This window comes from Ascidia mentula, chromosome 4 (genome assembly GCF_947561715.1).
Source record: "Ascidia mentula chromosome 4, kaAscMent1.1, whole genome shotgun sequence".
Taxonomy (NCBI): Eukaryota; Metazoa; Chordata; class Ascidiacea; order Phlebobranchia; family Ascidiidae; genus Ascidia; species Ascidia mentula.
Genome location: NC_138569.1, coordinates 172,949 through 198,428, shown reverse-complemented (window position 1 = coordinate 198,428; position 25,480 = coordinate 172,949). Strand labels below are relative to the sequence as shown.

The 25,480-nt window shown below is 39.1% G+C and overlaps 6 protein-coding genes across 7 annotated transcripts in view; 4 read left to right on the top strand and 2 right to left on the bottom strand.

Moving 5' to 3' along the window:
- The window catches only part of LOC145897488 (voltage-dependent L-type calcium channel subunit alpha-1D-like), a 32,141-nt gene extending 20,454 nt beyond the window's left edge, over nt 1–11,687 (top strand). Inside the window, exons 13-42 of the mRNA XM_082985798.1 lie at nt 104–261; nt 442–509; nt 620–833; nt 1,074–1,324; nt 1,614–1,757; nt 1,936–2,121; nt 2,359–2,496; nt 2,625–2,783; nt 2,964–3,082; nt 3,208–3,337; nt 3,610–3,753; nt 3,982–4,183; nt 4,300–4,458; nt 4,578–4,688; nt 4,921–5,007; nt 5,173–5,265; nt 6,058–6,180; nt 6,375–6,532; nt 6,648–6,807; nt 6,974–7,101; nt 7,246–7,445; nt 7,523–7,624; nt 7,708–7,859; nt 8,034–8,153; nt 8,300–8,436; nt 8,740–9,129; nt 9,654–10,271; nt 10,399–10,498; nt 10,555–10,691; nt 10,777–11,687. Coding sequence (XP_082841924.1) covers nt 104–261; nt 442–509; nt 620–833; nt 1,074–1,324; nt 1,614–1,757; nt 1,936–2,121; nt 2,359–2,496; nt 2,625–2,783; nt 2,964–3,082; nt 3,208–3,337; nt 3,610–3,753; nt 3,982–4,183; nt 4,300–4,458; nt 4,578–4,688; nt 4,921–5,007; nt 5,173–5,265; nt 6,058–6,180; nt 6,375–6,532; nt 6,648–6,807; nt 6,974–7,101; nt 7,246–7,445; nt 7,523–7,624; nt 7,708–7,859; nt 8,034–8,153; nt 8,300–8,436; nt 8,740–9,129; nt 9,654–10,271; nt 10,399–10,498; nt 10,555–10,691; nt 10,777–10,987 — 5,099 coding nt within the window. The 3' untranslated portion in view covers nt 10,988–11,687. The remainder of the gene's footprint in view (nt 1–103; nt 262–441; nt 510–619; nt 834–1,073; nt 1,325–1,613; nt 1,758–1,935; nt 2,122–2,358; nt 2,497–2,624; nt 2,784–2,963; nt 3,083–3,207; nt 3,338–3,609; nt 3,754–3,981; nt 4,184–4,299; nt 4,459–4,577; nt 4,689–4,920; nt 5,008–5,172; nt 5,266–6,057; nt 6,181–6,374; nt 6,533–6,647; nt 6,808–6,973; nt 7,102–7,245; nt 7,446–7,522; nt 7,625–7,707; nt 7,860–8,033; nt 8,154–8,299; nt 8,437–8,739; nt 9,130–9,653; nt 10,272–10,398; nt 10,499–10,554; nt 10,692–10,776) is intronic.
- A 405-nt stretch (nt 11,688–12,092) lies between these two features.
- Nucleotides 12,093–14,081, bottom strand: LOC145897213 (protease-associated domain-containing protein 1-like). The gene is made up of 4 exons (XM_082985406.1): nt 13,856–14,081; nt 13,460–13,673; nt 13,004–13,171; nt 12,093–12,914 (listed from the first exon to the last, which is right to left on the bottom strand). Exons 1-4 carry the CDS (start codon nt 13,944–13,946, stop codon nt 12,800–12,802), a joined length of 588 nt encoding a protein of 195 aa, XP_082841532.1. The 5' UTR covers nt 13,947–14,081; the 3' UTR covers nt 12,093–12,799.
- A 268-nt stretch (nt 14,082–14,349) lies between these two features.
- Nucleotides 14,350–17,254, bottom strand: LOC145897212 (uncharacterized). Its single transcript, XM_082985405.1, has 2 exons — nt 14,786–17,254; nt 14,350–14,635 (listed from the first exon to the last, which is right to left on the bottom strand). The coding sequence occupies exons 1-2, from the start codon at nt 17,008–17,010 to the stop codon at nt 14,350–14,352; spliced, it is 2,511 nt and encodes an 836-aa protein (XP_082841531.1). The 5' UTR covers nt 17,011–17,254.
- Nucleotides 17,255–17,972: 718 nt separating this feature from the next.
- Nucleotides 17,973–18,698, top strand: LOC145897614 (U1 small nuclear ribonucleoprotein C-like). Its single transcript, XM_082985979.1, has one exon. The coding sequence runs from the start codon at nt 18,056–18,058 to the stop codon at nt 18,443–18,445; it is 390 nt and encodes a 129-aa protein (XP_082842105.1). The 5' UTR covers nt 17,973–18,055; the 3' UTR covers nt 18,446–18,698.
- Nucleotides 18,646–20,362, top strand: LOC145897611 (serine/threonine-protein kinase RIO1-like). The gene is made up of 2 exons (XM_082985974.1): nt 18,646–18,732; nt 18,787–20,362. The coding sequence occupies exons 1-2, from the start codon at nt 18,684–18,686 to the stop codon at nt 20,217–20,219; spliced, it is 1,482 nt and encodes a 493-aa protein (XP_082842100.1). The 5' UTR covers nt 18,646–18,683; the 3' UTR covers nt 20,220–20,362.
- On the top strand, nt 20,239–25,342 carry LOC145897612 (transcriptional adapter 3-B-like). 2 transcript variants are annotated; one of them, XM_082985976.1, is made up of 9 exons: nt 20,239–20,443; nt 20,559–20,719; nt 21,027–21,173; nt 21,281–21,472; nt 21,570–21,718; nt 22,008–22,120; nt 23,791–23,925; nt 24,165–24,355; nt 25,211–25,342. In XM_082985976.1, exons 1-9 carry the CDS (start codon nt 20,362–20,364, stop codon nt 25,337–25,339), a joined length of 1,299 nt encoding a protein of 432 aa, XP_082842102.1. In that variant the 5' UTR covers nt 20,239–20,361; the 3' UTR covers nt 25,340–25,342. The 2 variants fall into 2 exon arrangements, with proteins under 2 accessions (XP_082842102.1, XP_082842101.1); XM_082985975.1 differs by having other exon boundaries at nt 21,015–21,173.
- The last annotated feature ends 138 nt before the right edge of the window (nt 25,343–25,480 follow it).

Sequence of the window (25,480 nt, the reverse complement as noted above, 5' to 3'; positions counted from 1 at the left end):
ATAAATAGAAATTGGTTTCAACAAAAAAAGTAGTGAAAGTTGATAACTGATGAAACTTCTGCAACGTTATGCAGACTTTGCATAAATATAAATTTTATTCCAGAACTCTCAAACAAAATATTGCTGGCCGTTTTCACGGTGGAGATGCTATTGAAGATGTACTCACTGGGAATGCAAGTTTATTTCGTCTCCCTATTCAATAGGTTCGATTGTTTCGTCGTCTGCGGGGGAATTGTGGAAATGGTTTTAACAAGTGCAGAGGTATGCGGTGATTCCCCCACATTCTTTGTTTGCAAATAATCACGTGGTTTTAATTCTGATTATAAAACTTTATACGTCACAATTGAAAAATACGCTGATCGTTTCTGACGTCATAAAACTAATTAGGAACCTGGGGTCGATATTCTAGACGAGTTATTTTTGTGATGAAATGTTTTTTAGGTCATGGAACCTCTCGGCATCTCAGTGCTTCGATGCGTTCGTCTTCTCAGAATATTCAAGATGACGAGGTTTTTTTCAACACTTGCATGACAACGACGTTAAAAAATAGTTAATTAAGAAATTAATGCAGTAACCAATACTATATAACGTATAGATGACGCACTGCTTACATCACTAGGTATTGGACGGGGTTGAGTAACTTGGTCGCATCCCTCCTTAACTCAATCCGTTCGATTGCGGGACTCCTGCTGCTCCTCTTCCTCTTCATCGTTATATTCTCCCTCCTCGGAATGCAGCTCTTCGGAGGAAGATTCAACTCCATAGCTGAGGGAGATGAAAAGATCAGATCAAACTTCGACACGATCCTCCCCGCCCTCCTCACCGTCTTCCAGGTGATTGCTCTCCAACATCCTGTGGTGGGCAGCAGTCCTATTGCTCCTCGGATGTTGGGGTCTTCATCTGATCTAAAACCAACATCAAATGTTGTTGTAGCTCAGTGGGATATTCACGTTTCTACCAAGTATGGGGGCGCAAATGTTGTCCGTGAACTTGGGGTCAACAATGTTTGTTTAATTATCCCCGACTCAAACTCACGTTTGTAAATATTCACCTGGCGATATTTTACTCACTAGATTTTGACTGGTGAGGATTGGAACGTGGTGATGTACAATGGTGTGCAAGCTTATGGCGGTGCTAAGAGTGTGGGGTTGATTCTATCCGTCTATTTCATTGTGTTATTTGTGTGTGGAAATTATATCTTACTCAACGTTTTCTTGGCTATCGCTGTTGACAACCTTGCGGACGCCGAGAGCTTAAACGTTGCTCAGAAAGAAAAGGAGGAAGAAATCAAAAGAAAAAAGACGATGAGGTTGAAAAAACTCAGGTAAATATTCCACTTTGTGTTGAAATGAACTTCAAACAGGTCTTACCATAATAACACACATAGCACTTGGTTTAATACAGGGTTAGCCCCTGCTATTACCCGTTCTGTTTGATGCTCATGGGGCGAAATATATTTTCCTGCATTACATCTGGCTGATCCTGTGTTACAGTAAATTATTTGTGCCTCTTTGTCAAAAAGAAAACAAAACCATACAAAGTATGGGTTGATGTGAAAGTGGTCAAAGTATTGATATTTCCACACAGTTTAAGCGTTGTTTTGTTCTTGGCAGAAAACTTTTCAAGAAGAAAGAAGTAACGAGCATTGAAACAAACGGGCCTGTTGGATCGGATGAGGGGGACGAGAAGAAAGATGAAGTTGATCTCCATGAAATAAACGATTCGATTCCAGAGAAGGAGGAACTTCCGGAAATAAGGTGGAATATTCCCTAAGTTCGTTCCCCATGTATTCTCATGAAAATCATACATTTTTCGCAACAAAATGTAGATCGGGTTTAATTTTCAATGTAAGAATTACCACCGAATAATTCTATATTATAACTTCCAACAGTTATATTTAATATATAAATACCTGAACTTATTCTCTGTGTTCAGGATTGAAGTAACTGATGCTTCAGAGACGAACTCAGATCGCCACCTACCGGATGATAGTGATGGGGAATGCGAACCCGACATCCCAGCCGGCCCAAGACCGCGGAGGATCTCAGAACTCCACATGAGGGAGACAAAGAGTCCGATGCCTCAATTTACATCCTTCTTTATATTCACACCGACCAACCCGTGAGTGTCAAGCGTTGTGAGAGTAACTTGTATTTTGATGTTCTTGTTGGATGAATTCCGACAAATTTAGGCTATTTTACTTATTAAAAGTCTATGCAAGCCGGGTTTCGAACCCGCACTATCCTGCTCTTGATAACTTTCCTCAACTCTTAAGTTGATGTTATGGTCGTTTCTTCAACGACTCAATTTCCATTCCTCAGTTGCTTGTAGGAATTCAATGAAACTTTTTTAACCCAGGTTTCGGGTTTGGTGTTACAACCTTTCAAGCAACAATTACTTCAACCATGGGATATTTGTATGCATTATGTTAAGCAGTGTTGCCTTGGCGTGCGAGGACCCAATCAACTCAAAGTCAACTCTCAACGAAGTTTTAAAGTAAATTCCATTAAATCCCGATACAAGTAAACTCATGATAACAGTTTTCTACCGAGTATTGAGCAAAAAAATTCTATGTTTTCTTTCGTAACAAAGACATGTGTTGTGATCTGATCATTTTTCTTCAGATATTTCGATTACGTTTTCACCGGAGTATTCGCAGTTGAAATCCTCCTTAAGATGGTTGCGAATGGAGTAATTCTCCACAAAGGATCATTTTGTCGGAATTATTTCAATTTGCTCGATCTCCTGGTTGTCGTCGTATCTCTTATATCTATGATCGGACAGTGAGTTCTACCAATCACAGACTTCCACGTATCGAGAAATTTAATCATATTTTGTGGTTTAGAAACCATGTCGTTTCATCCGTAGCCAGATTGATTTGAAAATAGAACCAACTTTTATCACCTGTACCCAAAATACTTACTCCGTTTTAAGTAAAACGGCACAAATAATTTTGTCAACAGTTCCGAGGGGTTTTCTGTTGTAAAAATCCTTCGTGTTCTCCGCGTCTTGCGACCTCTCCGTGCCATCAACCGAGCCAAGGGGTTGAAGCATGTCGTCCAGTGCGTGTTTGTCGCTATAAGTAAGTCACGTGACGAGTTACAACAACTTTCTAATCGTGTTACCCCGGATGTGTGACGTCACATATCTGAGGAGAATCCCCTAGAAATGAGGCATTCATATAAACCCAAACAAACATTCTCCAAGGTACGATGGGAAATATTATCATCATCACAACCCTCCTGCAGTTTATGTTCGCTTGCATCGGGGTTCAGTTGTTCAAGGGGAGACTTTATTACTGCACGGATGAATCGAAAGCGACCCCAGAGGAATGCAAGTAAGTTTGCCAGAACAATTCATTAAAAAAAATTAAGTTTTTAATCCAAGATTTTGAAACAATTTCCCTCGAAAACAAAGTAATTCCGTAAAAATGCAGAATTAGCAAAGGTAAAAACAATGTTACAGAAAAAATCACATAAAAACTAAAAAACACGAAACTGCCAGAAGTTGAACATTTCTATGATTTTGATTTAAATATCTCGTGTAGTTAACATGCTTGAACATGTGTTTTCTGTAAACTAGGATTAACAAAAGTCTTGTTACGATTAGGGGTGAATTTTACATTTGGCCGAAGGACGCGTCAAATCCAGTTGTCGAAGAAAGAATTTGGAGAAACAACGATTTTAATTACGACAACGTTCTTAACGCGATGCTGACGTTGTTCGTTGTCGCCACGTTTGAAGGGTGGCCCGGGTGAGATGGTGACGGAAGTCAACATTCAAACAATTACTTTATTAGATCGCCAAATACAAAAGGCGATCCTGTCCTGTCCTGTCCTGTCCTGCGATGCGAATTGTAATATTTCTGTGTTGGTACAAATCGCATCACAATTTAAATTATATACGGGTCTAAGGCCAAAGCACAACTCCACTATTCCTTACAATCGTGTTCAAATATTTTACATGAAAAATATTATTCCAGCCTACTTTACAAGTCGATTGATTCGTGGAGGGAGGGATACGGACCGAGGTACGATGCACGACCGGCTGTTGCACTTTTCTACTTCATTTACATCATCGTCATCGCGTTCTTCATGATGAACATCTTCGTCGGTTTTGTCATCGTCACCTTCCAAGAACAAGGGGAGCAGGAATACAAAAATTGTGAATTAGACAAAAACCAGGTGAATCTCCGTGGGGGTTTTCAAAATTATCAAGATTTAGATAAAGGTTTAGAGGTGGTGTTAATGCCTGTATGATGGCTGTAATTAATTATAATCTATTTTATCTCGTTATACAGAGACAGTGTGTTGAATACGCGCTGAAGGCGAAACCCATCCGTCGTTACATCCCTAAAAATCCCTGGCAGTACAAAGCATGGTTCGTCGTCAATTCAACTTACTTCGAATATTTCATGCTTTCCCTCATTCTACTCAACACTGTGTGTCTGGCAGTGCAGGTGGGAATGTAGTTTTAATGCAAACAATAATTGGAAATATATTTCCCAAAATAAGACAGAACGTTGTGATTGTGTTTCCTCGGGTTAAATTACTGAGTTACCATGAGGTTTTTCCACAGCATTATGATCAACCCAATGAGTTGACCGTGATCTTGAACTACATGAACTTCGTCTTCACTGCACTTTTCACCCTGGAGATGATTTTCAAACTCATCGCATTCAAACCAAGAGTATGATTTCTATGGATTGTGGAATAAATTACAATTCGAATAATTTTATTTATCGAGAAAAGCAACAGTTGGTATTTTGTAAAATTCGTGTTTCATTAAAGTTTTTCTTTAAATCAACCAGAATTAAAACACAGAAAGTAGTTGAAACTGGGACGATATTAAATGTAGATTATTATTTCATAAATAATCGTGTAAAAAATGTAACCCTTTCACAAACAATCTATGGACACAGGGTTACGCTAGCGACCCCTGGAACGTTTTCGATTTCCTGGTTGTAGTTGGAAGTATTGTTGACATTTTACTCTCAAAACTAGACACAGTAAGTTACAGGTGGCACATGGCACCTTGGCAAAGAAAGACACTGTTAAGTTTCAGTCGTTTTTCTGTTGCCACGTGTCTTGCCGTAGATGCATGTCACCGTCGTAGTAACAAATGTCGAACGTTTTTTTTTATCTTTTCCTGATTTTTCCTTCCTCCCCTTCAGCATTACTGTTCCGACCTATGGAATCTATTCGACGCATTAATCGTTATTGGCAGTATTGCTGACGTCATTGTATTTGCCTACAATTCCTCCTCTGTAAGTTGTCACCATGGGCATATGCCATATGTCACAGCCGGTGAATGCGTCAAAAAACACGCCACAAAATCTGCGAGCATGGCAGAGCTGTCGCGTTGGTTTGCAAACATCATTCAAGAAACACACTTAAAAAGCGTTTAAGACACATTATGTTGTATGGCATATTATTTACCACATGTCACGTAATGTTTATGTTGGGCACATATTATTTACCACATGTCACGTAATGTTTATGTTGGGCACATATTATTTACCACATGCCACGTAATCTTCACAAGCGCTTCAAGTTACCATGGTTGCTGGTGTCAGCCACGCGTGAAAACTTTAGGCATTGCCACATGCCACAGGGCTGCGGTTCGGTTAGTGCTTCTGGTGGCATGTCACCTGCATGTTTTGTACCAAATAACATCAAGACCCGGGTGTCACCGAATTTAAAAAGTACATAATTAACTATTCTAACGATAGCTTACCCTCCCCCCCCCCCCCCCCCCTACTTTCCCCTGCATGCTTTTGTGAAGGCTTGGGAATGTTTGTGTTGTTATCTCGCCTTCTTTCCTCGTCATTTTGTAGTTTGTGTCAAACTTTTAAGTTTAAGTAGTTAATCTAGCCGCCAATCGAAATGTTGTGTAAATATTATGAAATTTTTATCATAAAACCAACTGTGATTAAATCTTGTATAAATACAGATTTTATAAACATCGTTTAAAGTGGAGAGGTGTAATCGCGTAAACATTACCACCAAACTGACACCTCGATCCTCTTTAACGTTTGCGGAAATATTTTCAGGCCCAGGACGGCTCGAAATCATTCAGTATCAATTTCTTCCGTCTCTTCCGCGTTCTGAGGTTGGTCAAACTTCTCAGTCGCGGGGACGGAATCCGGACTCTCCTCTGGACTTTCATTAAATCTTTTCAGGTTCTATAAGTTAATACAATAAAGTTTGCCAGAAGAGCAGTATTAAGCAATAAATATGCCTGGCAGCATCAGTAACAATTTATTTTCAGGTTCGTTTTCATAATTCCCCCCACAATCTTGAAAAGTTAAACAACAAATTGTGAATTTACGTAAAAGTTCACGTTTTCATCGAAACTTTCTGTCCAACCTTCCAGGCTCTCCCGTACGTCGCGCTTCTCATTGTGCTCCTGTTCTTCATATACGCTGTGATCGGGATGCAAGTTTTCGGGAAAGTGAAGCCAATAGATGGGGAACAGATCAACAGGAACAACAACTTCCAAACATTCTTCCAAGCCGTTCTCCTTCTGTTCAGGTTCGTAGAGAGAATGAAAGGTTTTAAAACTTCCTTCATCAAAAACGTAAAGAATATTTTGACGCTTGGTTGACAGAATGTCAAATAATTTCAACCGAGCAAACTTAATGTGCAGATGTGCGACCGGTGAAGCGTGGCAAGAGGTGATGTTGGCTGCCACGGCTGGCAAGGAATGTGATGACAATTCAGATTGGGAACTTACTGGAAAGTTCGCGTGTGGGAGTAACTTCTCATATGCGTATTTCATCACCTTTTACATGCTCTGCGCGTTTCTTGTGAGTTCTGTTGCTCGGACAAAAAATACAACGCAAACCGAAAACGCCAGGCAGCGCACAGTAAACGTTTTAATTAATTTAGTTGACTTTTAAAGCAAGTATATGAAAATTGAGCAACGTATAGATAAAGCACAGAATGGTGTTTTCAGTAATTTTATGTCTCCAGATCATCAACCTCTTCGTTGCTGTGATCATGGATAATTTTGATTATCTGACGCGGGATTGGTCGATTCTTGGACCTCACCATCTTGATGAGTTTAAAACTGTTTGGTCAGAATACGACCCAGAAGCTAAGTAAGTGGAAACGAGTACTTTCACCGAACCGACATTTTCCACTGCTACTTGTCACTATTTTCCAATTGTTATTATTTAATCTGAGACATAACAAGTCAAATATACGACATGATCGCAATCAGTGACATCCAAATGTTTGTATAGGGGTCGAATTAAACATGTGAATGTGGTGAAGTTATTGAGGAGAATTCAACCCCCACTCGGCTTCGGAAAGCTTTGTCCACAGAGGATGGCATGCAGGAAGTTGGTGACGATGAACATGCCACTAAACAGTGATGGCACTGTCATGTTCAACGCTACGTTGTTCGCTTTAATCAGAACTTCACTTAACATTAAGACGGAAGGTGGGCTCTTTTTTGGACTTCCCCTGTAAAAACACGTGGTAATAACAGAGACTTTCTCCTTAATGTCACGTGACCAGGTAACATCGATCAAGCAAACGAAGAACTTCGGGCTGTCATCAAAAAAATATGGAAACGAACATCGATGAAGCTGCTTGATCAGATAGCGCCACCTGCTGGAAGTACGTGCTTTGTTTTGAATGTTTTCAAAACTTCATTATTTCCATTCAAAATATTTCAACATCAAAAAAACTTTGTCCAACAGATGATGACGTAACAGTGGGAAAATTCTACGCGACTTACCTCATTCAAGATTACTTCCGTAAGTTTAAGGAGCGGAAAGCTCGACAGAAAGCTGAGTTGAAGGGAGGGAAGTTGAACACGGGGGCGACGAGGAAGGATGTGGTTAACTTACAGGTAACATACGGGAAGATCCCGGCATCAACTAGTTCGAAAAAATCAAATACATTTTGTAGATTTCAAAGCTGTCCAGAGATTTCTCGGATTTCTATCTGATGGATTTTATTATGAAACGGACAGTGTACCGATCATCCACTAATTTAATTCCCATGTTTCCCGTTATACTTCCAGGCCGGGTTGCGGGCACTCCATGATGTCGGTCCGGAATTAAAACGAGCGATATCCGGGAACCTGGTGCCCGATAGTGAACCTTATACGTCACAAGATGAAGAAGTGGAACCCGATCACAGGGTGAGTTGGAAGAATTGAAAAGTCTGCTAATGAATTCAACATCAGTTATATAGGCTGTATTGTTTGTCTTAAAAATGCACAAAACAGTGAGTTATGTTCCCAAACATGAACTGCGATACAATTCAAAACGATAATTTCTTCTCCAGAGACGCCATAGTTTGTTTGGGATCTTGAGGAGGAACAGTGGATCATCTTCTCCATCGTTTGCATCCAAACGTCCCTTGAAAGTCGCAAACGACGACCACAAGAAACGGTATAGCGGAAGATTTCTTTCATCGCAGAGGTAACCCATTGTTCGTTAAACCAGTGTTTCCCAACCGGTGGTACGCGTGCCACTAGTGGGGCATTCCAGGTGGTATGCGAATTGAAAAAATTGAAAAAGATCTCGAAATGTTTGTTACTTCATCCCCTAGGTTACTTTGTAACACTCAACTAGGTAGTACGTGTCGAAATTGTTTTACCTCCCAGTGGGAAGGAACCCAAAAAAGGTTGGGAAACACTGCGCTAAACTAACATAGAGGGAAAATACCCATTCTATGTTTGACGTAACATCCTGTGACGCCCCCACAACTACATTGCACTCTAGCCCTATGATCAACGAACTTACACCGAAACCACGATCCCTCCATGACATCGTATCCGCGGTTCGGGGGAGTCCCCAACACCGAGACCTGACCCCCCTCGGCGACGGGAAAACCCCTTCAAGGAAGTCGTCTTTCTCGAGCGGGGGAAACACCACAGACGCAACCCAGATGGCGAGTCCAGGTTCAGAGACACCGAGCGAGTCACAAACCTTCCACAGTAGATCTGCCCTCACCCATGGTGAAAGTGCCAACCTCAACAACTCGTCGTCAAACTACAGTTTCTCGAGTTATCCGAGTGATTGTGAACTCGATTCGGTGGGGGGAGATTACGCTGTACCCCGACCCCAACAACGTCATCAGTATTTACGTAACTACAGACGTCCGGTGAAAAGGTAAGATAGCTTGTCAAAATTGTCATCGTAGTGACGCGTGTTCCATATAAGTTGCATGTGTTCCATATAAGTTGCACGTGTTTCATATAAGTTGCATGTGTTCCATATAAGTTGCACGTGTTTCATATAAGTTGCACGTGTTTCATAAAAGTTGCACGATTTCCATATAAGTTGCATGTGTTCCATATAAGTTCAATGTGTTCCATATAAGTTGCACGTGTTCCATATAAGTTGCATGTGTTCCATATAAGTTGCACGTGTTTCATATAAGTTGCACGTGTTCCATATAAGTTGCACGTGTTTCATATAAGTTGAACGTTTTCCATGTAACTTGCACTTGTTCCATATAAGTTGCACGTTTTCCATATAAGTTGCAAGTTTTCCAAATAAGTTGCACGTTTTCCATATAAGTTGCGTGTGATCCATATAAGTTGCACGTTTTCCATATAAGTTGCACGTGTTCCATATAAGTTCCACCGGAAAAACAAATGATTCTCGAAACTAATTTCTGACAAACTTTTCAGACAAATGTCAGAATCATGGCAAGATGTTTACCCATGTGATGACCAAGACTGCCCCCTCCTCTCATCCGATCAACTCCACACACGTGATCAACTCCACAGACAGGACAGTCAAGATTGTTACGTCACAGCACAGGAAGGTTGTGACGACACACCACGTCACAGTAACAGTGATTATTTCGAGAAGGCGAGGAGATGTAATTGGAGAAGTGAGGATTCTTGTGAGTGGGATAATGAGGTCACAACCACTTCCTTTATCAACCCACCACCCATGCATAGTGACGTCACAAATATACAACAAAGGTCACTTCCGCAGTCGAATGCGTACAGGACTACAAATAATAACCGTCATGACAACGAGATAATGAAGCGGAATCTTCCAAAACTCCCGAATAACATCCATTGTTCAAACAATGGCCATTGTTCGAAGCCGACGAAACGCGAACATCGACGTCTGCTTCCTATTCCGCCCCTCCCCAAGCGTTGTGGCGTCACACAGGTGCCGAACTGGCCCAGGACGCCCCCCGTCACGCCCCGCCGCACACGTTTGTCAATACCAAGTATTTCGAAATCTGCCGCCCCCTCATCTGACGAAGAAGACGCACTTCGACCTCACCAACGGTAAAGTAACAAACTGTTACCAATAGTAACGACATTTGATAATTATCGTTCCGCGGATTTTTATCGCGATACGGCATCATCCAAAATATCGTCGCTTCCATGTAACCCTGTGATTTATTGGTTGAAGATGCTGCAGCGATTCGTACGCAATCAACGATGGCTGGAATCGTTCAAAATACGAGAACTCCGGAAGTAGGAGAGGAAGTTGCGTCAATCTGATCGAACAGGTCGGATCCACGTGATGTGGAACAACTTAGTTTGTTAACTGTTGTTGTTTGTTCAGGTTTTTGCTGCGGAGGGGTTGTGTTCCCTGGCGAAAGATGAAAACTTTGTGGAGGGAGTTGCAATTGAGATTGCTGAGGCTTGCGATATGTCCCTCCCCGAACTTAACAGCGCAGCCAAGAATATGATGCATGAAAGGTAGCTCGTCTACAAATAATTAATGACCTAATGTTACTTGTGCAAGTAATGTTGACACACAATAAGGTGTTGTTTATTTACACAGAACAAGTCAGAATGTTGAAAGTGATGAATCCTTGTACGAAGTTCCCCTCTCGTCACGTGACCCTTCGATCCACAATGTGGGCGGTGAAGCGGAACAGAGCAGCGATGAAGAAATCGAAAATGAATTTGGAAACAATACAGTAAAATCGTCACGCGTCATGGAACCTGGATTGGAAAACGAAATTTTCGTAGTCCCCAACTTCAAGAGTTAGCCTCGGACTGCCCAAGACGGCGATAAGCGAGTCTCAACCGGTTCAAACCGGTTTCAGTTGATGGTGTCGGGAGACGAAGTTATTTTAGTGAACTTTTGGTTGCTGACCACCAGTTGAAAGTGTTACCTCCTTCCTTGCCTGTCATTTCTCATCGCAGTGTTTACCCAAAACATTTCTTGTTCAACTTTGTATCACAAATATTCATGATTGTGAATCATGGTGAGATATTCGTAATTATGACATATCACTAGAAATTGGTTTCATATGAAACAAAAGTTTTTGAAAAAATAACTTTTAGAAGAAAAAAAACTGCACCATTTCCCTAAATAATTCTTCCAAATTGACCACAAACGAATATTTTTCGCGATTGTGAGTTCTTGCCAATCACCTGTCTGTGACGTCACTATCCGAAAAGCGCGCTTGCCGATGTTTTAAGTTCCGCATCATTGCCTTTCGCCATTTTCTTTCCTGCGGGTTTATCGTCGCGCGGTGGCACGTGAGAGCCCGTCACGCTTCATTTATTTCGTCGATTATCGGAATGTTTTTTGCCATTTTAAGAAAAAATGAGAAAGTTACCAAGATTTTCAAAGTTTTATTTGTTTGCACAGGAACATTTTATTATCTGAGTAATATTTATGGATTATTAAGGTTTTTGAAACCGATTGACCGAGAAACTGAATTACATACTCAGATGTTGGAACCTCCATGTCTAAGCAAATGTGACCGCTGGCATTCTTGGGCAATGCTTTCAAAACTTTCCAAAGAAATTCTTATTCCACAGTTTGTAACAAAACCTATTCACTATACAGGTAGGTTATTTTAAACAAGCATATTTAAATTTGCCGACGAGTAATCACAAACAGAAACAAGCAAGAAATTGTGAAACCCTACCTGTAGAGATTGGTGTGCGCAACACCCTACTTTCAACAAGTTTGGTTGCACTTTGTATCAATCCAACCCCATCAAACACGTCACAGCACCAGAGTCGCTTCGTGGAGGTCAACGTTAGTTGTTCACAGAATGTAAAAATTTAAACCCTGACATTTGGCACTTTTTTATCATTTCTTTGCGACACGTTTGAACACTCAACTTCCAGAAAGCTCATTAAGCTTTTAATAACGCAAGTTCATCAGTGCCAAAAAGCAGGAACGATTCAATTAAAAAAGTTCGTATCTTTAACTTCGCATTATCCGTTTATAAATAGTGCCTGTTTTTATGATATCTTTAATATCCCCGATTCTACAATCTTTACAATATGAAAATAAATCGATCTTTTACCCCGAAAAATTATTTTATCACAAATAAATGTGGAAATTCCTTGGAACCGAATATTGGTGTTGAACCGCATGATATATCTCGTGTTTACAAGGCGGAAGGCAAGGGTGGTCACAGCAAATAAAACACACACACTCGAAAAAGTTTAGGCAATTGCAAATAAATATGTTTGGCCACTTGAATAATTGCACAGGGTAAAATAAAGGCAATCTGGTAAATTCTGATAAGTTTGTTGGGAACTGATGACTTCACATGCACAGAAACAAAATGCTTCTTAAAGATTTGGTTGCTATTCTAATCAAAATATTATGAATCAAAGAAAGTTATAATACAAGTTACCATGTAGTTTTTTAGCACCAACCAAACCCAATAAAATTCCACCAAACTTTACTTAATGTTTTGAAATATTCAATTACATAAAAAATAATATCAGTGAAAGTTGTTACAAAACCACATAAAATCTATAGTAACTAACTTTGCTACAAGGAAACATAGAAAATAAAGGCACCATTAACGTGAACCAATGCAATCACAACGTCACCAGTAGTTCCACGGTGGTTGGTGGGAAACAACCTTGTTTGTATAATTAACGGGGAGATTTATTATGGCTGCTGGCATGTTATGAGCTTTAAGGGATTCCCGAATCATGTTCCTAAAATATTGTGGAGTCACAGTTATCACTAGGAAATAATAGTTGTAATCACAGAATTTATTAGTTTCAAACATTCCATCTCTACCCACCCGTCTTTTCCTAGCATAAAATATGAAGGAATGCCGACAACGCGATCAGTTTCATCCCCGATCATATCTATCCACTGATCTATATCGTCATGCTTGTTGTCCATTATTATTACAGAAAGAGCGCCGTACAGTTCAGCATTTATCGCTTTTGTGATAAACGAACATTCACTACAAAACACACACAGTGGCAAACCCAGTTAATGACAATTTAAAATTTTGATTAAACACACTTTGTCAAAACACATTTAGGTTTGAAGTTGTGGAAAGGAACTATTCAACTGATTAAAATATATATTATAACAAAGTTTAATTTGATCTTGTGTCTACTAAAAGAAGATGAAAACTGAGGTAGGTTCTGCATGGGCGACAGTAGAAGAGATGTCTGGTTAACTTGAAGTAAGATAACTATTTTGTTTATGATGGAATGTGTTGCAACAGTTACCAAGCAATACGTACCCCCGCTCTATCAGAGCAACCTGCCCTCGTAGCAGATGTCCGTTATCAATCACCTGACCGCATGCATGACTGGGTTCGGTGGCAATCAAATGGACTCGTTTCAGCTCGCTTGAGAAAGTATCGCTGAAATCACGAGCTTGCCGGATCTTGTACGTGTACGCCACGTCTTCGGGGTAAAGAACATCAAGATACAACTGCTCGTTTAATCCATAACCTGGTGAAAGAACAAACAAAAGGTGAGTTCCACCTACATCATGGTAAATAATTCCGCACACTTGTCTGGTTAAATTTAAGCATCATGACAATTGTTCCATGGTCTGTTTATAAATTTCAGTAGCATTTATAAATTTTGGATTTTATAAAATCAAAAACAAGACAGACAGTAAATTAAATTACCGGTTACTGTGGACTTTGACAACAGTAATTCTGTCCCGATCATAAGGGACAGAAAGATGATGAGCTTCAATGTGCGTTGAATGAACAGCATCAAATATAAGGCAATGTTTTACATCAACTAAATGCAAAAGTTTATTCCAATGGTTCCCTAACAAAGCTGGCAATCTGCAAAAACATCAACTTAGTAAAGTCAACGAGCAGAAATACACAGTTTTCAGTGTCGCAAGTAAAGTTTGACACATCATAAGTTAACAGAGAGAAAAACACACATTCCAAACGCATTAAAGCAGCATCAATATATTTGGATTCCATTATTTGCACCAAGAATTTTTCGCCCAAGTAATACAAGTGCTCAATATTACCACATAGTTATTCATATACTCCAAAATGTTGTGAATTCCAGCACCATAGTAGTTTCATCATATATTCACTCTGTTTATCTTGGCAAAACACAATAAATGTGAGTATTTTAAAAAGTTACATTTTTCAAACATTTATGTTGGAATGAAACCAGGTTTGACCCAAGTTTTGTTGCGGGTCGGAATAGCTCTGTATCTTGCACGGAAAGTTTTCATGGCAGATCTTGCTGTGTATCGGAACCGTGGTCTCATGAGTGGTCGGCTTCTGAACGTGAACGTTGTTGACTTCTTGTAAGGTGAAGTTGACGGAGAAAGTGATGTTTTCGGTGTCACACGAATAACTCGAGAACAAAATGTTGTGTTGTCCAATGCAAGTGCAGATTGAACTGAACTCTGTTCTTCAAATTCCAAATATGCAAAACTATAAAAAGGTCAAATACGATAATAAGGAGTCGTCATTTGAAAACGACCCACTTTAAACAAAGCAATAAATAGTAATTGCCAAAAACTTTACCATAGTTTAAATTGTATAAAAGTCTGGACAATTTTATGTAAAAATTCTAAAACTTACCCTTTGGGGTGTCCTGTGTATGTGTCTTTAAGCAAAGTAACTCTCCTAACTTTTCCACAAATACCAAAGTGTTCCGTCAGCTGTTTTTCATTTGCAGAAAAATGCACATTGGCAATATGAATAGATTTGTTCGGGTCTGGTTTAGCTGAAGTTAATATGTTTTTCACAGTTGTTGTGTGTTTGATAGCAGGTAGCTGCTCCTGTTGAAGTGACTTCAGTCTTCTACTTTCATTCTGCATTTTAATCAGTTTTTCCCTCATGCTGATCAGTTCGTCATCAGTCACAACATTTGAGGACTTTTCGGACTTTACTTGGTTGCTCGAGGCATCTTCATTTGAATCTGCTGGCGCTTTTACTGGAATAGCTTTGAACTTTTGTTTGGTTTGTTGTTTTGGAATAGATGCCGTTTCAGTTTTGTCTTTTGCTACACTTCCATCCAAAGTAACAATGAAGCAAGGGCTGGACGAACGTGGTTTCTTGTTCTGAGCGTCCGACTCAGTTGGGACGTCATCAGTTAAAGACCCAGTTCCAGGCAGAGAAATTTCATCATCATCATTCTGAACAGTTGAATTTCTTAGTTTCAAGTTTCTTTGATCAAACTTAACTCTTGCATTATTCTCTGAATCTTGATGTACAACTGAGTTTGATGAAACATTGTTAGTTTTATTAGTTTTTCTGGATATAAATCTTCTTTTATCACCTTTATGATGAGTTATGCTAATGTCTTCCTTTACATCAAAGCTGTCAGTAAGAATCTTTGGTATTTTCACTTTCGGTGACGTTGACAATTCTCGCTCAACATAAACATTCTTAACAGTTTTTTGTATGTTTTCGTCTCTAATAGTTTTACTGATTGCATCTTTGCCTTTGCGCTTGATAATGCGAACTTTTTTTACTTTTACTTTGTTATCTTGTTTTTCATCACCCCCACCCTCCTCTCGGTTAGCAGAAGATATTAAAAACTTCTCACGCCTTTCCACTCTTCCCAACCTTTGTTTTACCGACTTCACAATTTGTTTCTCATCAATGGAAGATGATATTTTACTGCTTTGCTTAACACTGGACTCAGCTTCACAGACAGCCTTCAGGAGGAGAGATCTGTTTGCTTGCTTGTGAGGTGGGAGACGAGACCTTCGAGTAGGGAGAGCCACTTTACTCACAATGCTTGATTTTTTTGTTTCTTCATCACTATCTTCGCTCACATATCCACGTTTCACGGCTGAAATTGAAGATTGGACAACTGACGAAAATCGTTTCGCTGATGGTTCAACAATTTCATCATCACTGTCAGGTTTCCGTGATAGTTTCGGAGCCGAATGCTTCTTGGGCTGAGATTTAAGTTGTTTTTCTTCTTCCCAAGCATCTTGGTCTACCTTGTGCTTATCCCAATCTCTTACTGGTTTTGACGAAGAATTTGCTCTTTTCCTTGAAACACTTTCTTCCTTTGACGTTCTTGACCGTTTTTTACTTTTATCTTTGTGAGAATACTCCTTAGAATCATCTGATCGTTTTTGTAATGATTCTCTTTTTTCTTCCAGAGTTGAGCTGACAGATTTGTGAGATTTGTGTTTTGATTTTTCTGTGGTTTGCTTTGAAATGCCTTTTTTATGGTTTAGATACGCTGCAGCATAGTTAGTTGTTGGTTTAATTCTGAGAGCTTCGTCTTTATCCGTTTTCTTTTTATGCTTTGCATCAGTGGATTGAACATTAGTTGAAGTTAACTTTTTGGTTGAATCAGTGCCAGAATCCATTCCATATAATTCCAAGTCAAGGGCAAGATCAGATTCAGGCAAAATCTCTATTTCTGCTTCTTTTCCAACAATTGCTTCCTCTTCACCTTTGACGTCCCATTTTGATTTTTTTGTTTCTGGTTCTTTCTCTTGTGCGACAGATTCTTTTACGTTGTTAGTTTGTTCGAGAGTTTTCGCATCATCGACATCTTCCTTTTTGTTGTTGAGATTCCCCAATAACTCATATAACCACTTGGTAAATACTTTAGTATTATTTCCGAGAAATAAGGACAATGAGTCTGTCATTTGTTCCTCTTTTTTACGGTTCGCAATCATTATCATGATGTAATCAGGAAGTTCATCGTCAACATATGATTTAAGTTCAATAAGTTTTGCTTTTATAGCCTCCTGTATATTTTTGCTAATATCTGTTCCAATCTCCATTATGTCAAGTTTTCGTTTCTGATGAAACAAAAGCTGCAACACACACAACATTGTTAAACATTCATATCATAGTTCGGTCAACATAAACTACTCTTTGTACTTAAGGATTATGTAATGGTTTGTAAGTTTAATAACACGACTTTATAAATAAAACCACCACGTTTTCCATCGGCTGCATACCACACCACCAAAGGAAGATGGGCATTGAACAAAAAATGAAGTAATAAACGAAATCGCATTACTCAATCAGATACATCCACACAAACAAATTTACTACAACTACGGAAAACAGAAAACCCTCAAATATGGTGAGCATTTCAGCAGCTGGTACAATACAAGTAAAATCCCATTCACACCAACTTGTGTTGATGACGATTTTTAAGTTTCACAAAATCTTTGCAACAAGCCGCCATTCTGTATAAAAGTAAGAACCTTTAAAAATAATTTATTTTTTTGGAACGCCAAAAATTTTATACATAAGTTTTTGGTTAGTTAAACAAGCCTAACTCATATTAAGGTTGCAGCGTACATTTTAAAATGTTAATTTCAAATATATTTTACTAAACACTGTTGTGGTAAACTCCAAATATTTTACTGGCGTGTTGCCCCTTCGATAAATTTGTTGGATGATCGATCAACTTCATAAAATGGCGTCTTGTCAACAAGCTGTGTTGTTAACCAACATTTGAGAAAGTTTCTTCAAAATAAGAAAAAAATCTGATTTATTAAAGAATGTTTTAAAGTTACCATTTTTTATTTTTATGTTTTTATATAAGCTAGGACATATTTATTGGCATACATCTCATCCTTCGTAATATTGCCGCATGCGCCGATTCCAGTGTAGTTTGGTTTCGTTTAATTGAAGATGCAGAGAAGTAATTACAGAAGAAACAAATTAACATGTTTTTGTGAAGTAGTGGCTTAATATTTATTTTGAAGTTAGTGTTCAAGATTGCCGAGTTTGAAAATTGACAGTCTTTCTTTTGATTTGTCACTTTGCTTTTGTGATTCACTCAACGTTTTTGCTACACAGAATTGCATCTTCCCTCTATAGACACTGAACCAGTGCAAAATCGTGAAAAACAATAACAGTAGAATGCCCAAGTACTTTTGTGACTATTGTGATACGTACCTCACACACGACTCGCCTTCGGTGAGGAAAACCCACTGCTCTGGGAGGAAACACAAAGAAAACGTGAGAACTTATTATCAAACATGGATGGAAGAACAAGCTCAAGAACTCATCGACAAAACAACCCAAGCTTTTCAAAAAGGCAAAATCGCAAATAATCCTTTTGGTCCTGGTGCAGCCATTCCCCCACCTATGATGGGTCCAAATGGTCCCATGGGTCCAATGCCAATGGGTGGGCCAATGATGCGAGGTCCTATGATGGGTGGGCCGCAGATGATGCCAATGCGTCCGATGGGCCCCCCAATGATGGGTGGTCCGGTAATGATGATGGGACCGCGACCGGGAATGCAATGATCTGACAGAACATAACTTGACCCAAAAAACATTTGGTAAATTGTGAGCGTGTTGTTCGTTTCGGGTTAAGTTTTACATAGAAAGTGTTGTTCTGAAATTCTTTGCAACTTGAGATAATTGTTGTGAACAACAAAACTACTTTTGACATGAATTTTGATTTTATTGTACATATATGTCTACTACTGTCATTGTTTTTATTTTAGACAAGGTTTAGGAAAAAAAACCTTGTGTTATTAAAATGGATATAATTGTTCCTGGGCAGTTTGATGATGCAGAAGAAGATGAAGGTGATTGTCGTGATTGTGGTTTTTCAGTCAACACTGAGTCTTTTAAAGTGGTAGACAATAATCAAATTGTAGAAAAAGTTATAGAATCCGATGAATTTCATGAGGATGAACTGGATATTTTGGAAGATGAAATATTAAACAATGAAAGTAACAGCAGGTTCCAACCCAATAGCAAAGCTCTTTCAAAGTTTGAAAACAAAATAAAGCTGGACAATTATGAGTTGTCCCATCAAAGTGTGATGGATAAGAGGAAGAATGCATCGGGTAATCGAGTCCGTGACAAATCTGACCGAGCAACCATTGAACAGGTGCTGGACCCACGGACCAGAATTATTTTGTTTAAGATGTTGAGTCGGAATGTAATCAGTGAAATAAATGGAGTGATAAGCACTGGAAAGGAAGCTAATGTTTATCACGCCACTACTTCTGCTGGAGATCACAGGGCTGTGAAAATATACAAGACCTCAATACTGACTTTTAAGGATAGAGATCGATATGTCAGTGGGGAGTTTCGCTTCAGGCGGGGTTATTGCAAAGGAAATCCGAGAAAGATGGTGGCTACTTGGGCTGAAAAGGAAACCAGGAATCTAACGAGGATGTTTAATTGCGGAGTTAACTGCCCCACACCTTACTTGCTTAGGGGCCATGTTCTTGTCATGGGGTTTATTGGAAATGATGGTTGGCCAGCGCCTCTACTGAAAGACACAGTCTTGTCCTATTCAAAATACAGGGAGTTGTATCTGGAGGCTGTGTTAATGGTTCGACAAATCTATAATGACTGTCGTCTCGTCCATGGTGATTTGAGCGAGTTCAACCTTCTATACCATGAAGGCCACCTAGTTGTAATTGATGTATCACAGTCAGTGGAGCACGACCATCCAAGGGCACTCGACTTTCTTCGGAAAGACTGCAGCAATGTTAATGATTATTTCAGACGGAAGGGCGTTCCTTCCATGAACTTGCGTGGATTGTTTAATTTTGTGACGGACGTCACTATCAACGACACAAATATAGACAGTTACTTGCAGAAAGCAATGGATATCGCTTCTCAAGCACATAATCAAGGAAAGGAAGATAACGATGACGCAATTTTTGAGAAGAGTTTCATTCCTCAAAGGTTAGATGAGGTCAAACACTTTGAAAAAGATGTGAAGGAGGCCAAGGTTGGGAAGAGTGAGGTTTTGTATCAAACCATTACGGGATTAAACGCAAGTTTATCTGGTGCCAGAGAAATACCTGACATCCTCGAAGGTGAAGTGTCGGATCCTGAAAGTAGTGAAGATGAATCAGAAATGCAGGATCACAAATCAATGGAGAAAATCAAAACAAACACCCAGGCAATCTCAACAAGAACGATGACAAAGGAGGAGAGGAAGAAGCACAAGAAACAAGTTAAGGAAGAAAATCGAGAAAGAAGAATGGACAAAACACCAAAACATGTCAAAAAGCGAAGAGATAAACTGGCTCACACAAAAAGGACTAAATAGATGTGATTTTGTTGATAATTCTGGTAATTTTGGTTTATTCGGACCTATATATTAACCTTGGTGGTGGAAGTTTTCATGTGCAGTTTAGAACTTTAGATAAATTATGTAATACTCTTTCAGTTGTAATATTAGAAATGTTAAGATGGCAGATATGAAAGAAGGACTCAACTTTCCTGATCTTACTCCAGTTGACCATGCAAGGCACTGCCCAACTTACACCAACAGTGAGATATTATCAATCGTTTAACATTTAAAATTTCATTAGGATTTTCACTCGAATAAAGCTTCATAAAAAATCCTACGGCAAAAATTAACAATAAAGTTGCAAAACTGTTTCAGTTATTAATCGTCGTGGAGATGAAGGAATCCAGCTGGATGAAATAGATAATCTTCAAATGGATCTTGAAACCTTGCTTGTTGCGGCCACAAGAAGAATGAGACAACTTACTGAGGAAATTCAAGTTCTAAGTGATGGACAAGAAGGAAAAAAAGACAAAAAAGTATTGATAAAATTTGTGTCCATAAGTATTTTGCTCAAAAATCTGTTTTTTAAACAAACAACTTTGGATTTATTGCATAATGAATTATGAAACTGACGTTCTTCGGGTGAAAAACAACAAATATACTCCTTTTGTTAAAAATATTGTACCTATTTTTTGTACCACAACCTATTTTTAGTTTTCTTTGTTACATAAGTTGCCAAAAGTAACTCAGGTTAATTTCATTTTACAACTCTCCAAATAAAATAAACAGCACGAGCAGATTGGTTTGTTGCAAGATTACAGTTGGAATAAGTTTTTTATCAAGGGGGAGAAAAACCTGAAGAGATTAAAACTTTCTGAGGAGAGACCGAATAAAAAGTTAAAGTCATCCGACTCACCTGCTCATCCCAAGTACTTCCCTGGAGCGACATCTAGTGGTTCAAGTGGAAGAACTAAAATAAAAACCACTGTGGTAGGTTTTTGTAATGAAGTGGAAACAAATTTGTTGCTGAAATATTTTTTATCCTGGGATGGAGAAGGCTTGTTTTGTCTCATGTTGACATTCCTGTTCAATTCCAGCCCAAATTTGTTGACTATGAGATGTTGGATGACTCAAACACCACCCAAACTTCCAGAGTCCCCGTGAATGAGACACCCAACAGGTTCTGGCAGTCGATTGAGTCGTATTGTTCTCCGATCACATCAGCAAATGTACAAACTCTGGAGAAATTGTACAAAGCTTGTGTTACTGACGATGACGATTATTTTAAGGTCAGATGGCAAAAATAATGCTGCACTCTTCAACTGTCATTTTACTTTATACTTAGAGTTTTAAACTTGCTAAGATAAAAAAACTTTTTCTATTCAGATTCCAGAGCTTGGTGTTCATTTCAGCCAGCGGTGGGCGCTAGAGGATATGCGAGAGGAGAAGAGCGAAGGAAGTCGAGCGATTGGGAAGAGTTTTGAGAAACAGGATGCAAGTGTTGAAGGGATTCTGAAGAAAGCCTCAGATATGATGTAAGCTGTGTGTAATGCATATGTCCCCTGGTAGTTAAAAGGGTCAGATTCATGTTGAATATAATCCCAGTGTAGTTTTTTATACAACCATATTATGTATCGGGTGTTGTTCGCGCAAGTTTTGAGGTAATTGTGATGTCACAGTGTGTTGAAATGTCAGATAATTTGTTCTTTGCACAAACATTATTGTTGTGTCACAGTGTTGCACAAAACATTATGTTGTGTCACAGTGTTGCACAAACATTATTGTTGTGTCACAGTGTTGCACAAACATTATGTTGTGTCACAGGGAAATTTCTGATCCGTGCCCCTTTGGGTCTTTAACACAAAAGCTCATATCTGCATTTGTTGAAGAAAATATTATGGTTGCACCAGACCAGGCAGCCACTATGACCGATCCAGGTGAATTTTTTACATATTGTTATGCTGAAATAAATAATTGTTTCTGTTTTGTTTAAAATTAAGAAACAGTCTTAGTTAAATAAAAATAAACAATGATGTTGAGAATTCAATGAAACTAGCAGAAGTTTCGAATTGAGTCAGCTGATTTATTAGTAAAAAATCGATTTCGCCTGAACTGGCATCCTCAGTTTCTGCAAATTCGAATTTGCAAATAAAACACAGAAAGCTATACGGTAAATAAACCCAAGAATAAAATAAATTAAAATGAAATATAATAAAACATAATAAAACTGCTAAAGTTAAAAAGCAAGAAACCCTGTACTGCTGCCTTCCCTATGCACTACACTGCAATGGAAGGCGTTCAGACTTCAGAGGCGCAAAGATAAGCCGAATGACGTGACACGCAACGCAACGCTACACCACCTGCAGCACGAACGTACGCCGTAAACACAACACATAAGGACATAGAAAGGGCGATGATAAAAACCAATGAACAGAAATGCGTTGCAACCGTGGGACACATCAATAAACCGTCAACAAGATATAATTCACCTAATTCTGGGAATGATCATTTTTTGAATGTTTATTGAGGCCTGCGTAAGGTTTAACCATTTGGCTTCGCAAACATCCAGCCTGTTGACCATCGGTTGTTCAACAAATGTCACTGTAAAACAGCTTTCAATGGGCTGGTGTTGACTTGACGAGGGGTGTGCACTTGAGTAATGGTGGCGCAGGGCCGTCTTGTCGGTACTCCCCGTTTTGCATGTTGTCATATTCCAATCTGACCTATGTTGCGTCCATCGTTTTGAGAATTTATTTTTTGTCTGACCAACGTACTGTTCATGGCAGATTTGGCACGTTGCAACGTAAATGCCATAACTTGCACAGGTTAGGTGTTGCGTTAGTTGGTATTCTTTGCCTGTGTTTGTCGTTAAATTGGTGGTTTCAATGACCATGGATTTATGGTTGCCATGGTGTCCGCACATTGCGCACCGTCTGCAAGCGTAACTCCCCGCAGTCCTGCTGCAGTCTGTTTGCAATGCCAGTTGCCGGTAGTTGGTCAGGATATTTCCCAAAGATGGCGGTCGTTTGTAAACAATTCTTGCTTGGCTTTTCAATTCTTTCTCTTTATGCACGTTCGTGCTGCAGGTGGTGTAGCGTTGCGTTGCGTGTTACGTCATTCGGCTTATCTTTGCGCCTCTGAAGTCTGAACGCCTTCCATTGCAGTGTAGTGCATAGGGAAGGCAGCAGTACAGGGTTTCTTGCTTTTTAACTTTAGCAGTTTTATTATGTTTTATTATATTTCATTTTAATTTATTTTATTCTTGGGTTTATTTACCGTATAGCTTTCTGTGTTTTATTTGCAAATTCGAATTTGCAGAAACTGAGGATGCCAGTTCAGGCGAAGACGATTTTTTACTAATAAATCAGCTGACTCAATTCGAAACTTCTGCTAGTTTCATTGAATTCTTAATACTAAATAGGAGATTGGTGTCGCTGATTAGTAAACAATGCCAACCAGAGGGCTAGATTCGGAAAAAACTAAGGGAACAGTATTAACAATGATGTTGTTTTTAATAATTGCTTGTGGCCTCACAGTGATAACGTACATATGTGTGTAGTTTGTAACATGGTCCAAGTTTAAGTGACAAGCTTATGAAACTATACAGCAAAGCATGGGAACAACGGAAACCCCCTGACAACCAGCTTGGTTAAATTTTCCTCAAACAACATCAAATTATCCAAGTCTCTCTCCCATGCTTACAAGCTGGAGTCCAGGATAAGAGTGGAGTTGATAGAACAGGGTTGGACATTCATGTTGAATACTTTCTCCAATTTAACACCTAGTTATGCGACATTGTTACTTATATGATATTTTGCACTTGTATCACTTTTTGATCTTAATCAGTTAATATTAAAAATTGTTACATGAACTCTAGGATAAGAACAGACACCTTTCGACATTGCCTGATTCCTGCTTTTTGCAAGGAAACCCCTGTCTGGACATCCAAAATCTATTTTAAATCCACCATTTTGCACCTAGGTATATTACAACCTGACACATCAGATTCGAAAAAAGAGGATGAAGTTTTGAATGAATTGATGAGGAGTCAGCAGGAACTGAAAGCTGTGAGCACTCGGAATCGTGAAGTCCTCAAACAACTCCTCCAAGTTGCACAGGAGGAGTTTAAAAAAGAAGAGACGAGGACGAAAATCAATTCCCTAAACACGGAGGTGAGAATCAACTCCTTCATTTCCTGATCAAACTCACAAACCAACTATTCTTGAAATTTGATGAGTCTTTGCTTGGAGGATTTGTTTCTGCTCAACTTCGCAGCTGGTTGTTACATAATTTTCAAACTGTGCACTTCTATAATTATACCAGATGTTGGCAACTTTAGCAGGAAAAGAGCTGTTTACACATTTGTTTGCACCAAACTAACACTTACCTGAAGTCCCAAAACGGAAGTTTGCATGTTTTTGTTTCAAATCCATCTAAATACAATTATCTCAGTCAGGGGCGCAACTAGGGGGACTGGTTTGTCGGCATGCCAGGTCCCTTTGAGCGCCAAATCATATTCGCATTTACTAAACGGCGGTAATCTTTCGATTGTTACTAAGGATTTACTCCATACGTCACCACAAAAAATGACGTAATTTTTCTCATTTTCTTCGGTGGACAAGACATTGTTATTGAGGCTAACTGTTGTAGTTACAGAAGAAACTGACGCGAAAGTTGGTCAAGCAGAGTATACTATAGTAACCTATATAGACACGTCGAAAGAACGACATGCGAGAAAATATGCTCAAGCGTGCTAAAGTGTAATTGTTACAAAACAATACCTCTAATAATGGAACTGTTCCATAAAAATGTAATTTCTGGCTCACAATGGAACTATTATTTTTACGTTTTGACCTATTTAAGCGTCGTTTTAGTTGAAACAAATGATATCGGTGGTCGTTGCCTGTCCACTTTAAATTCCGCTAGTTGCGCCACTGATCTCAGTTACAATCACAGCTATTTCCCATCAACACAGGTTGTTTGCCAAATTTCAACTTGAAATGATATTTTGTGTTTATTTTTCGCAGGTGATGGAACACTACAGAAGGGTGATAGCAGCTCGGCAAAAGAAAAGAACTTTAATGAAAAAAGAGAAAGAATATGCATGGAAAGCTTTACGGGACAGAGATGCACTTGTTAAACAACTTGAAGGGTGACTTTTGATACCAGAAAAAGTTCACGGACTTCAAGTTATCGGTGACGGAAAGAACGCGAGATGATGACACCAGTGTAGCAGAAAAAGCCTTTTCCAATTACTGGCAAAAGATTAATTTGTTTTCAGAATTTTTAATGGAATT

Excerpts from the sequence above, each read along its gene's own strand:
- LOC145897213 (XM_082985406.1), bottom strand. The coding sequence starts at position 13,946 with ATGCTGTTCATTCAACGCACATTGAAGCTCATCATCTTTCTGTCCCTT. Across the intron at positions 13,674-13,855 it reads GTCAAAGTCCACAGTAACCG|GTTATGGATTAAACGAGCAG; the intron begins GTAATTTAATTT and ends TTCTTTCACCAG. Across the intron at positions 13,172-13,459 it reads GTTGCTCTGATAGAGCGGGG|TGAATGTTCGTTTATCACAA; the intron begins GTACGTATTGCT and ends TGTGTTTTGTAG.
- LOC145897212 (XM_082985405.1), bottom strand. The coding sequence starts at position 17,010 with ATGTTGTGTGTGTTGCAGCTTTTGTTTCATCAGAAACGAAAACTTGAC. Across the intron at positions 14,636-14,785 it reads TACACAGGACACCCCAAAGG|TTTTGCATATTTGGAATTTG; the intron begins GTAAGTTTTAGA and ends ACCTTTTTATAG.
- LOC145897612 (XM_082985975.1), top strand. The coding sequence starts at position 20,362 with ATGGCAGATATGAAAGAAGGACTCAACTTTCCTGATCTTACTCCAGTT. Across the intron at positions 20,444-20,558 it reads CTGCCCAACTTACACCAACA|TTATTAATCGTCGTGGAGAT; the intron begins GTGAGATATTAT and ends AAACTGTTTCAG. Across the intron at positions 22,121-23,790 it reads AGCCACTATGACCGATCCAG|CAAAGCATGGGAACAACGGA; the intron begins GTGAATTTTTTA and ends GAAACTATACAG.
- LOC145897614 (XM_082985979.1), top strand. The coding sequence starts at position 18,056 with ATGCCCAAGTACTTTTGTGACTATTGTGATACGTACCTCACACACGAC.
- LOC145897611 (XM_082985974.1), top strand. The coding sequence starts at position 18,684 with ATGGATATAATTGTTCCTGGGCAGTTTGATGATGCAGAAGAAGATGAA. Across the intron at positions 18,733-18,786 it reads TGATGCAGAAGAAGATGAAG|ACAATAATCAAATTGTAGAA; the intron begins GTGATTGTCGTG and ends TTAAAGTGGTAG.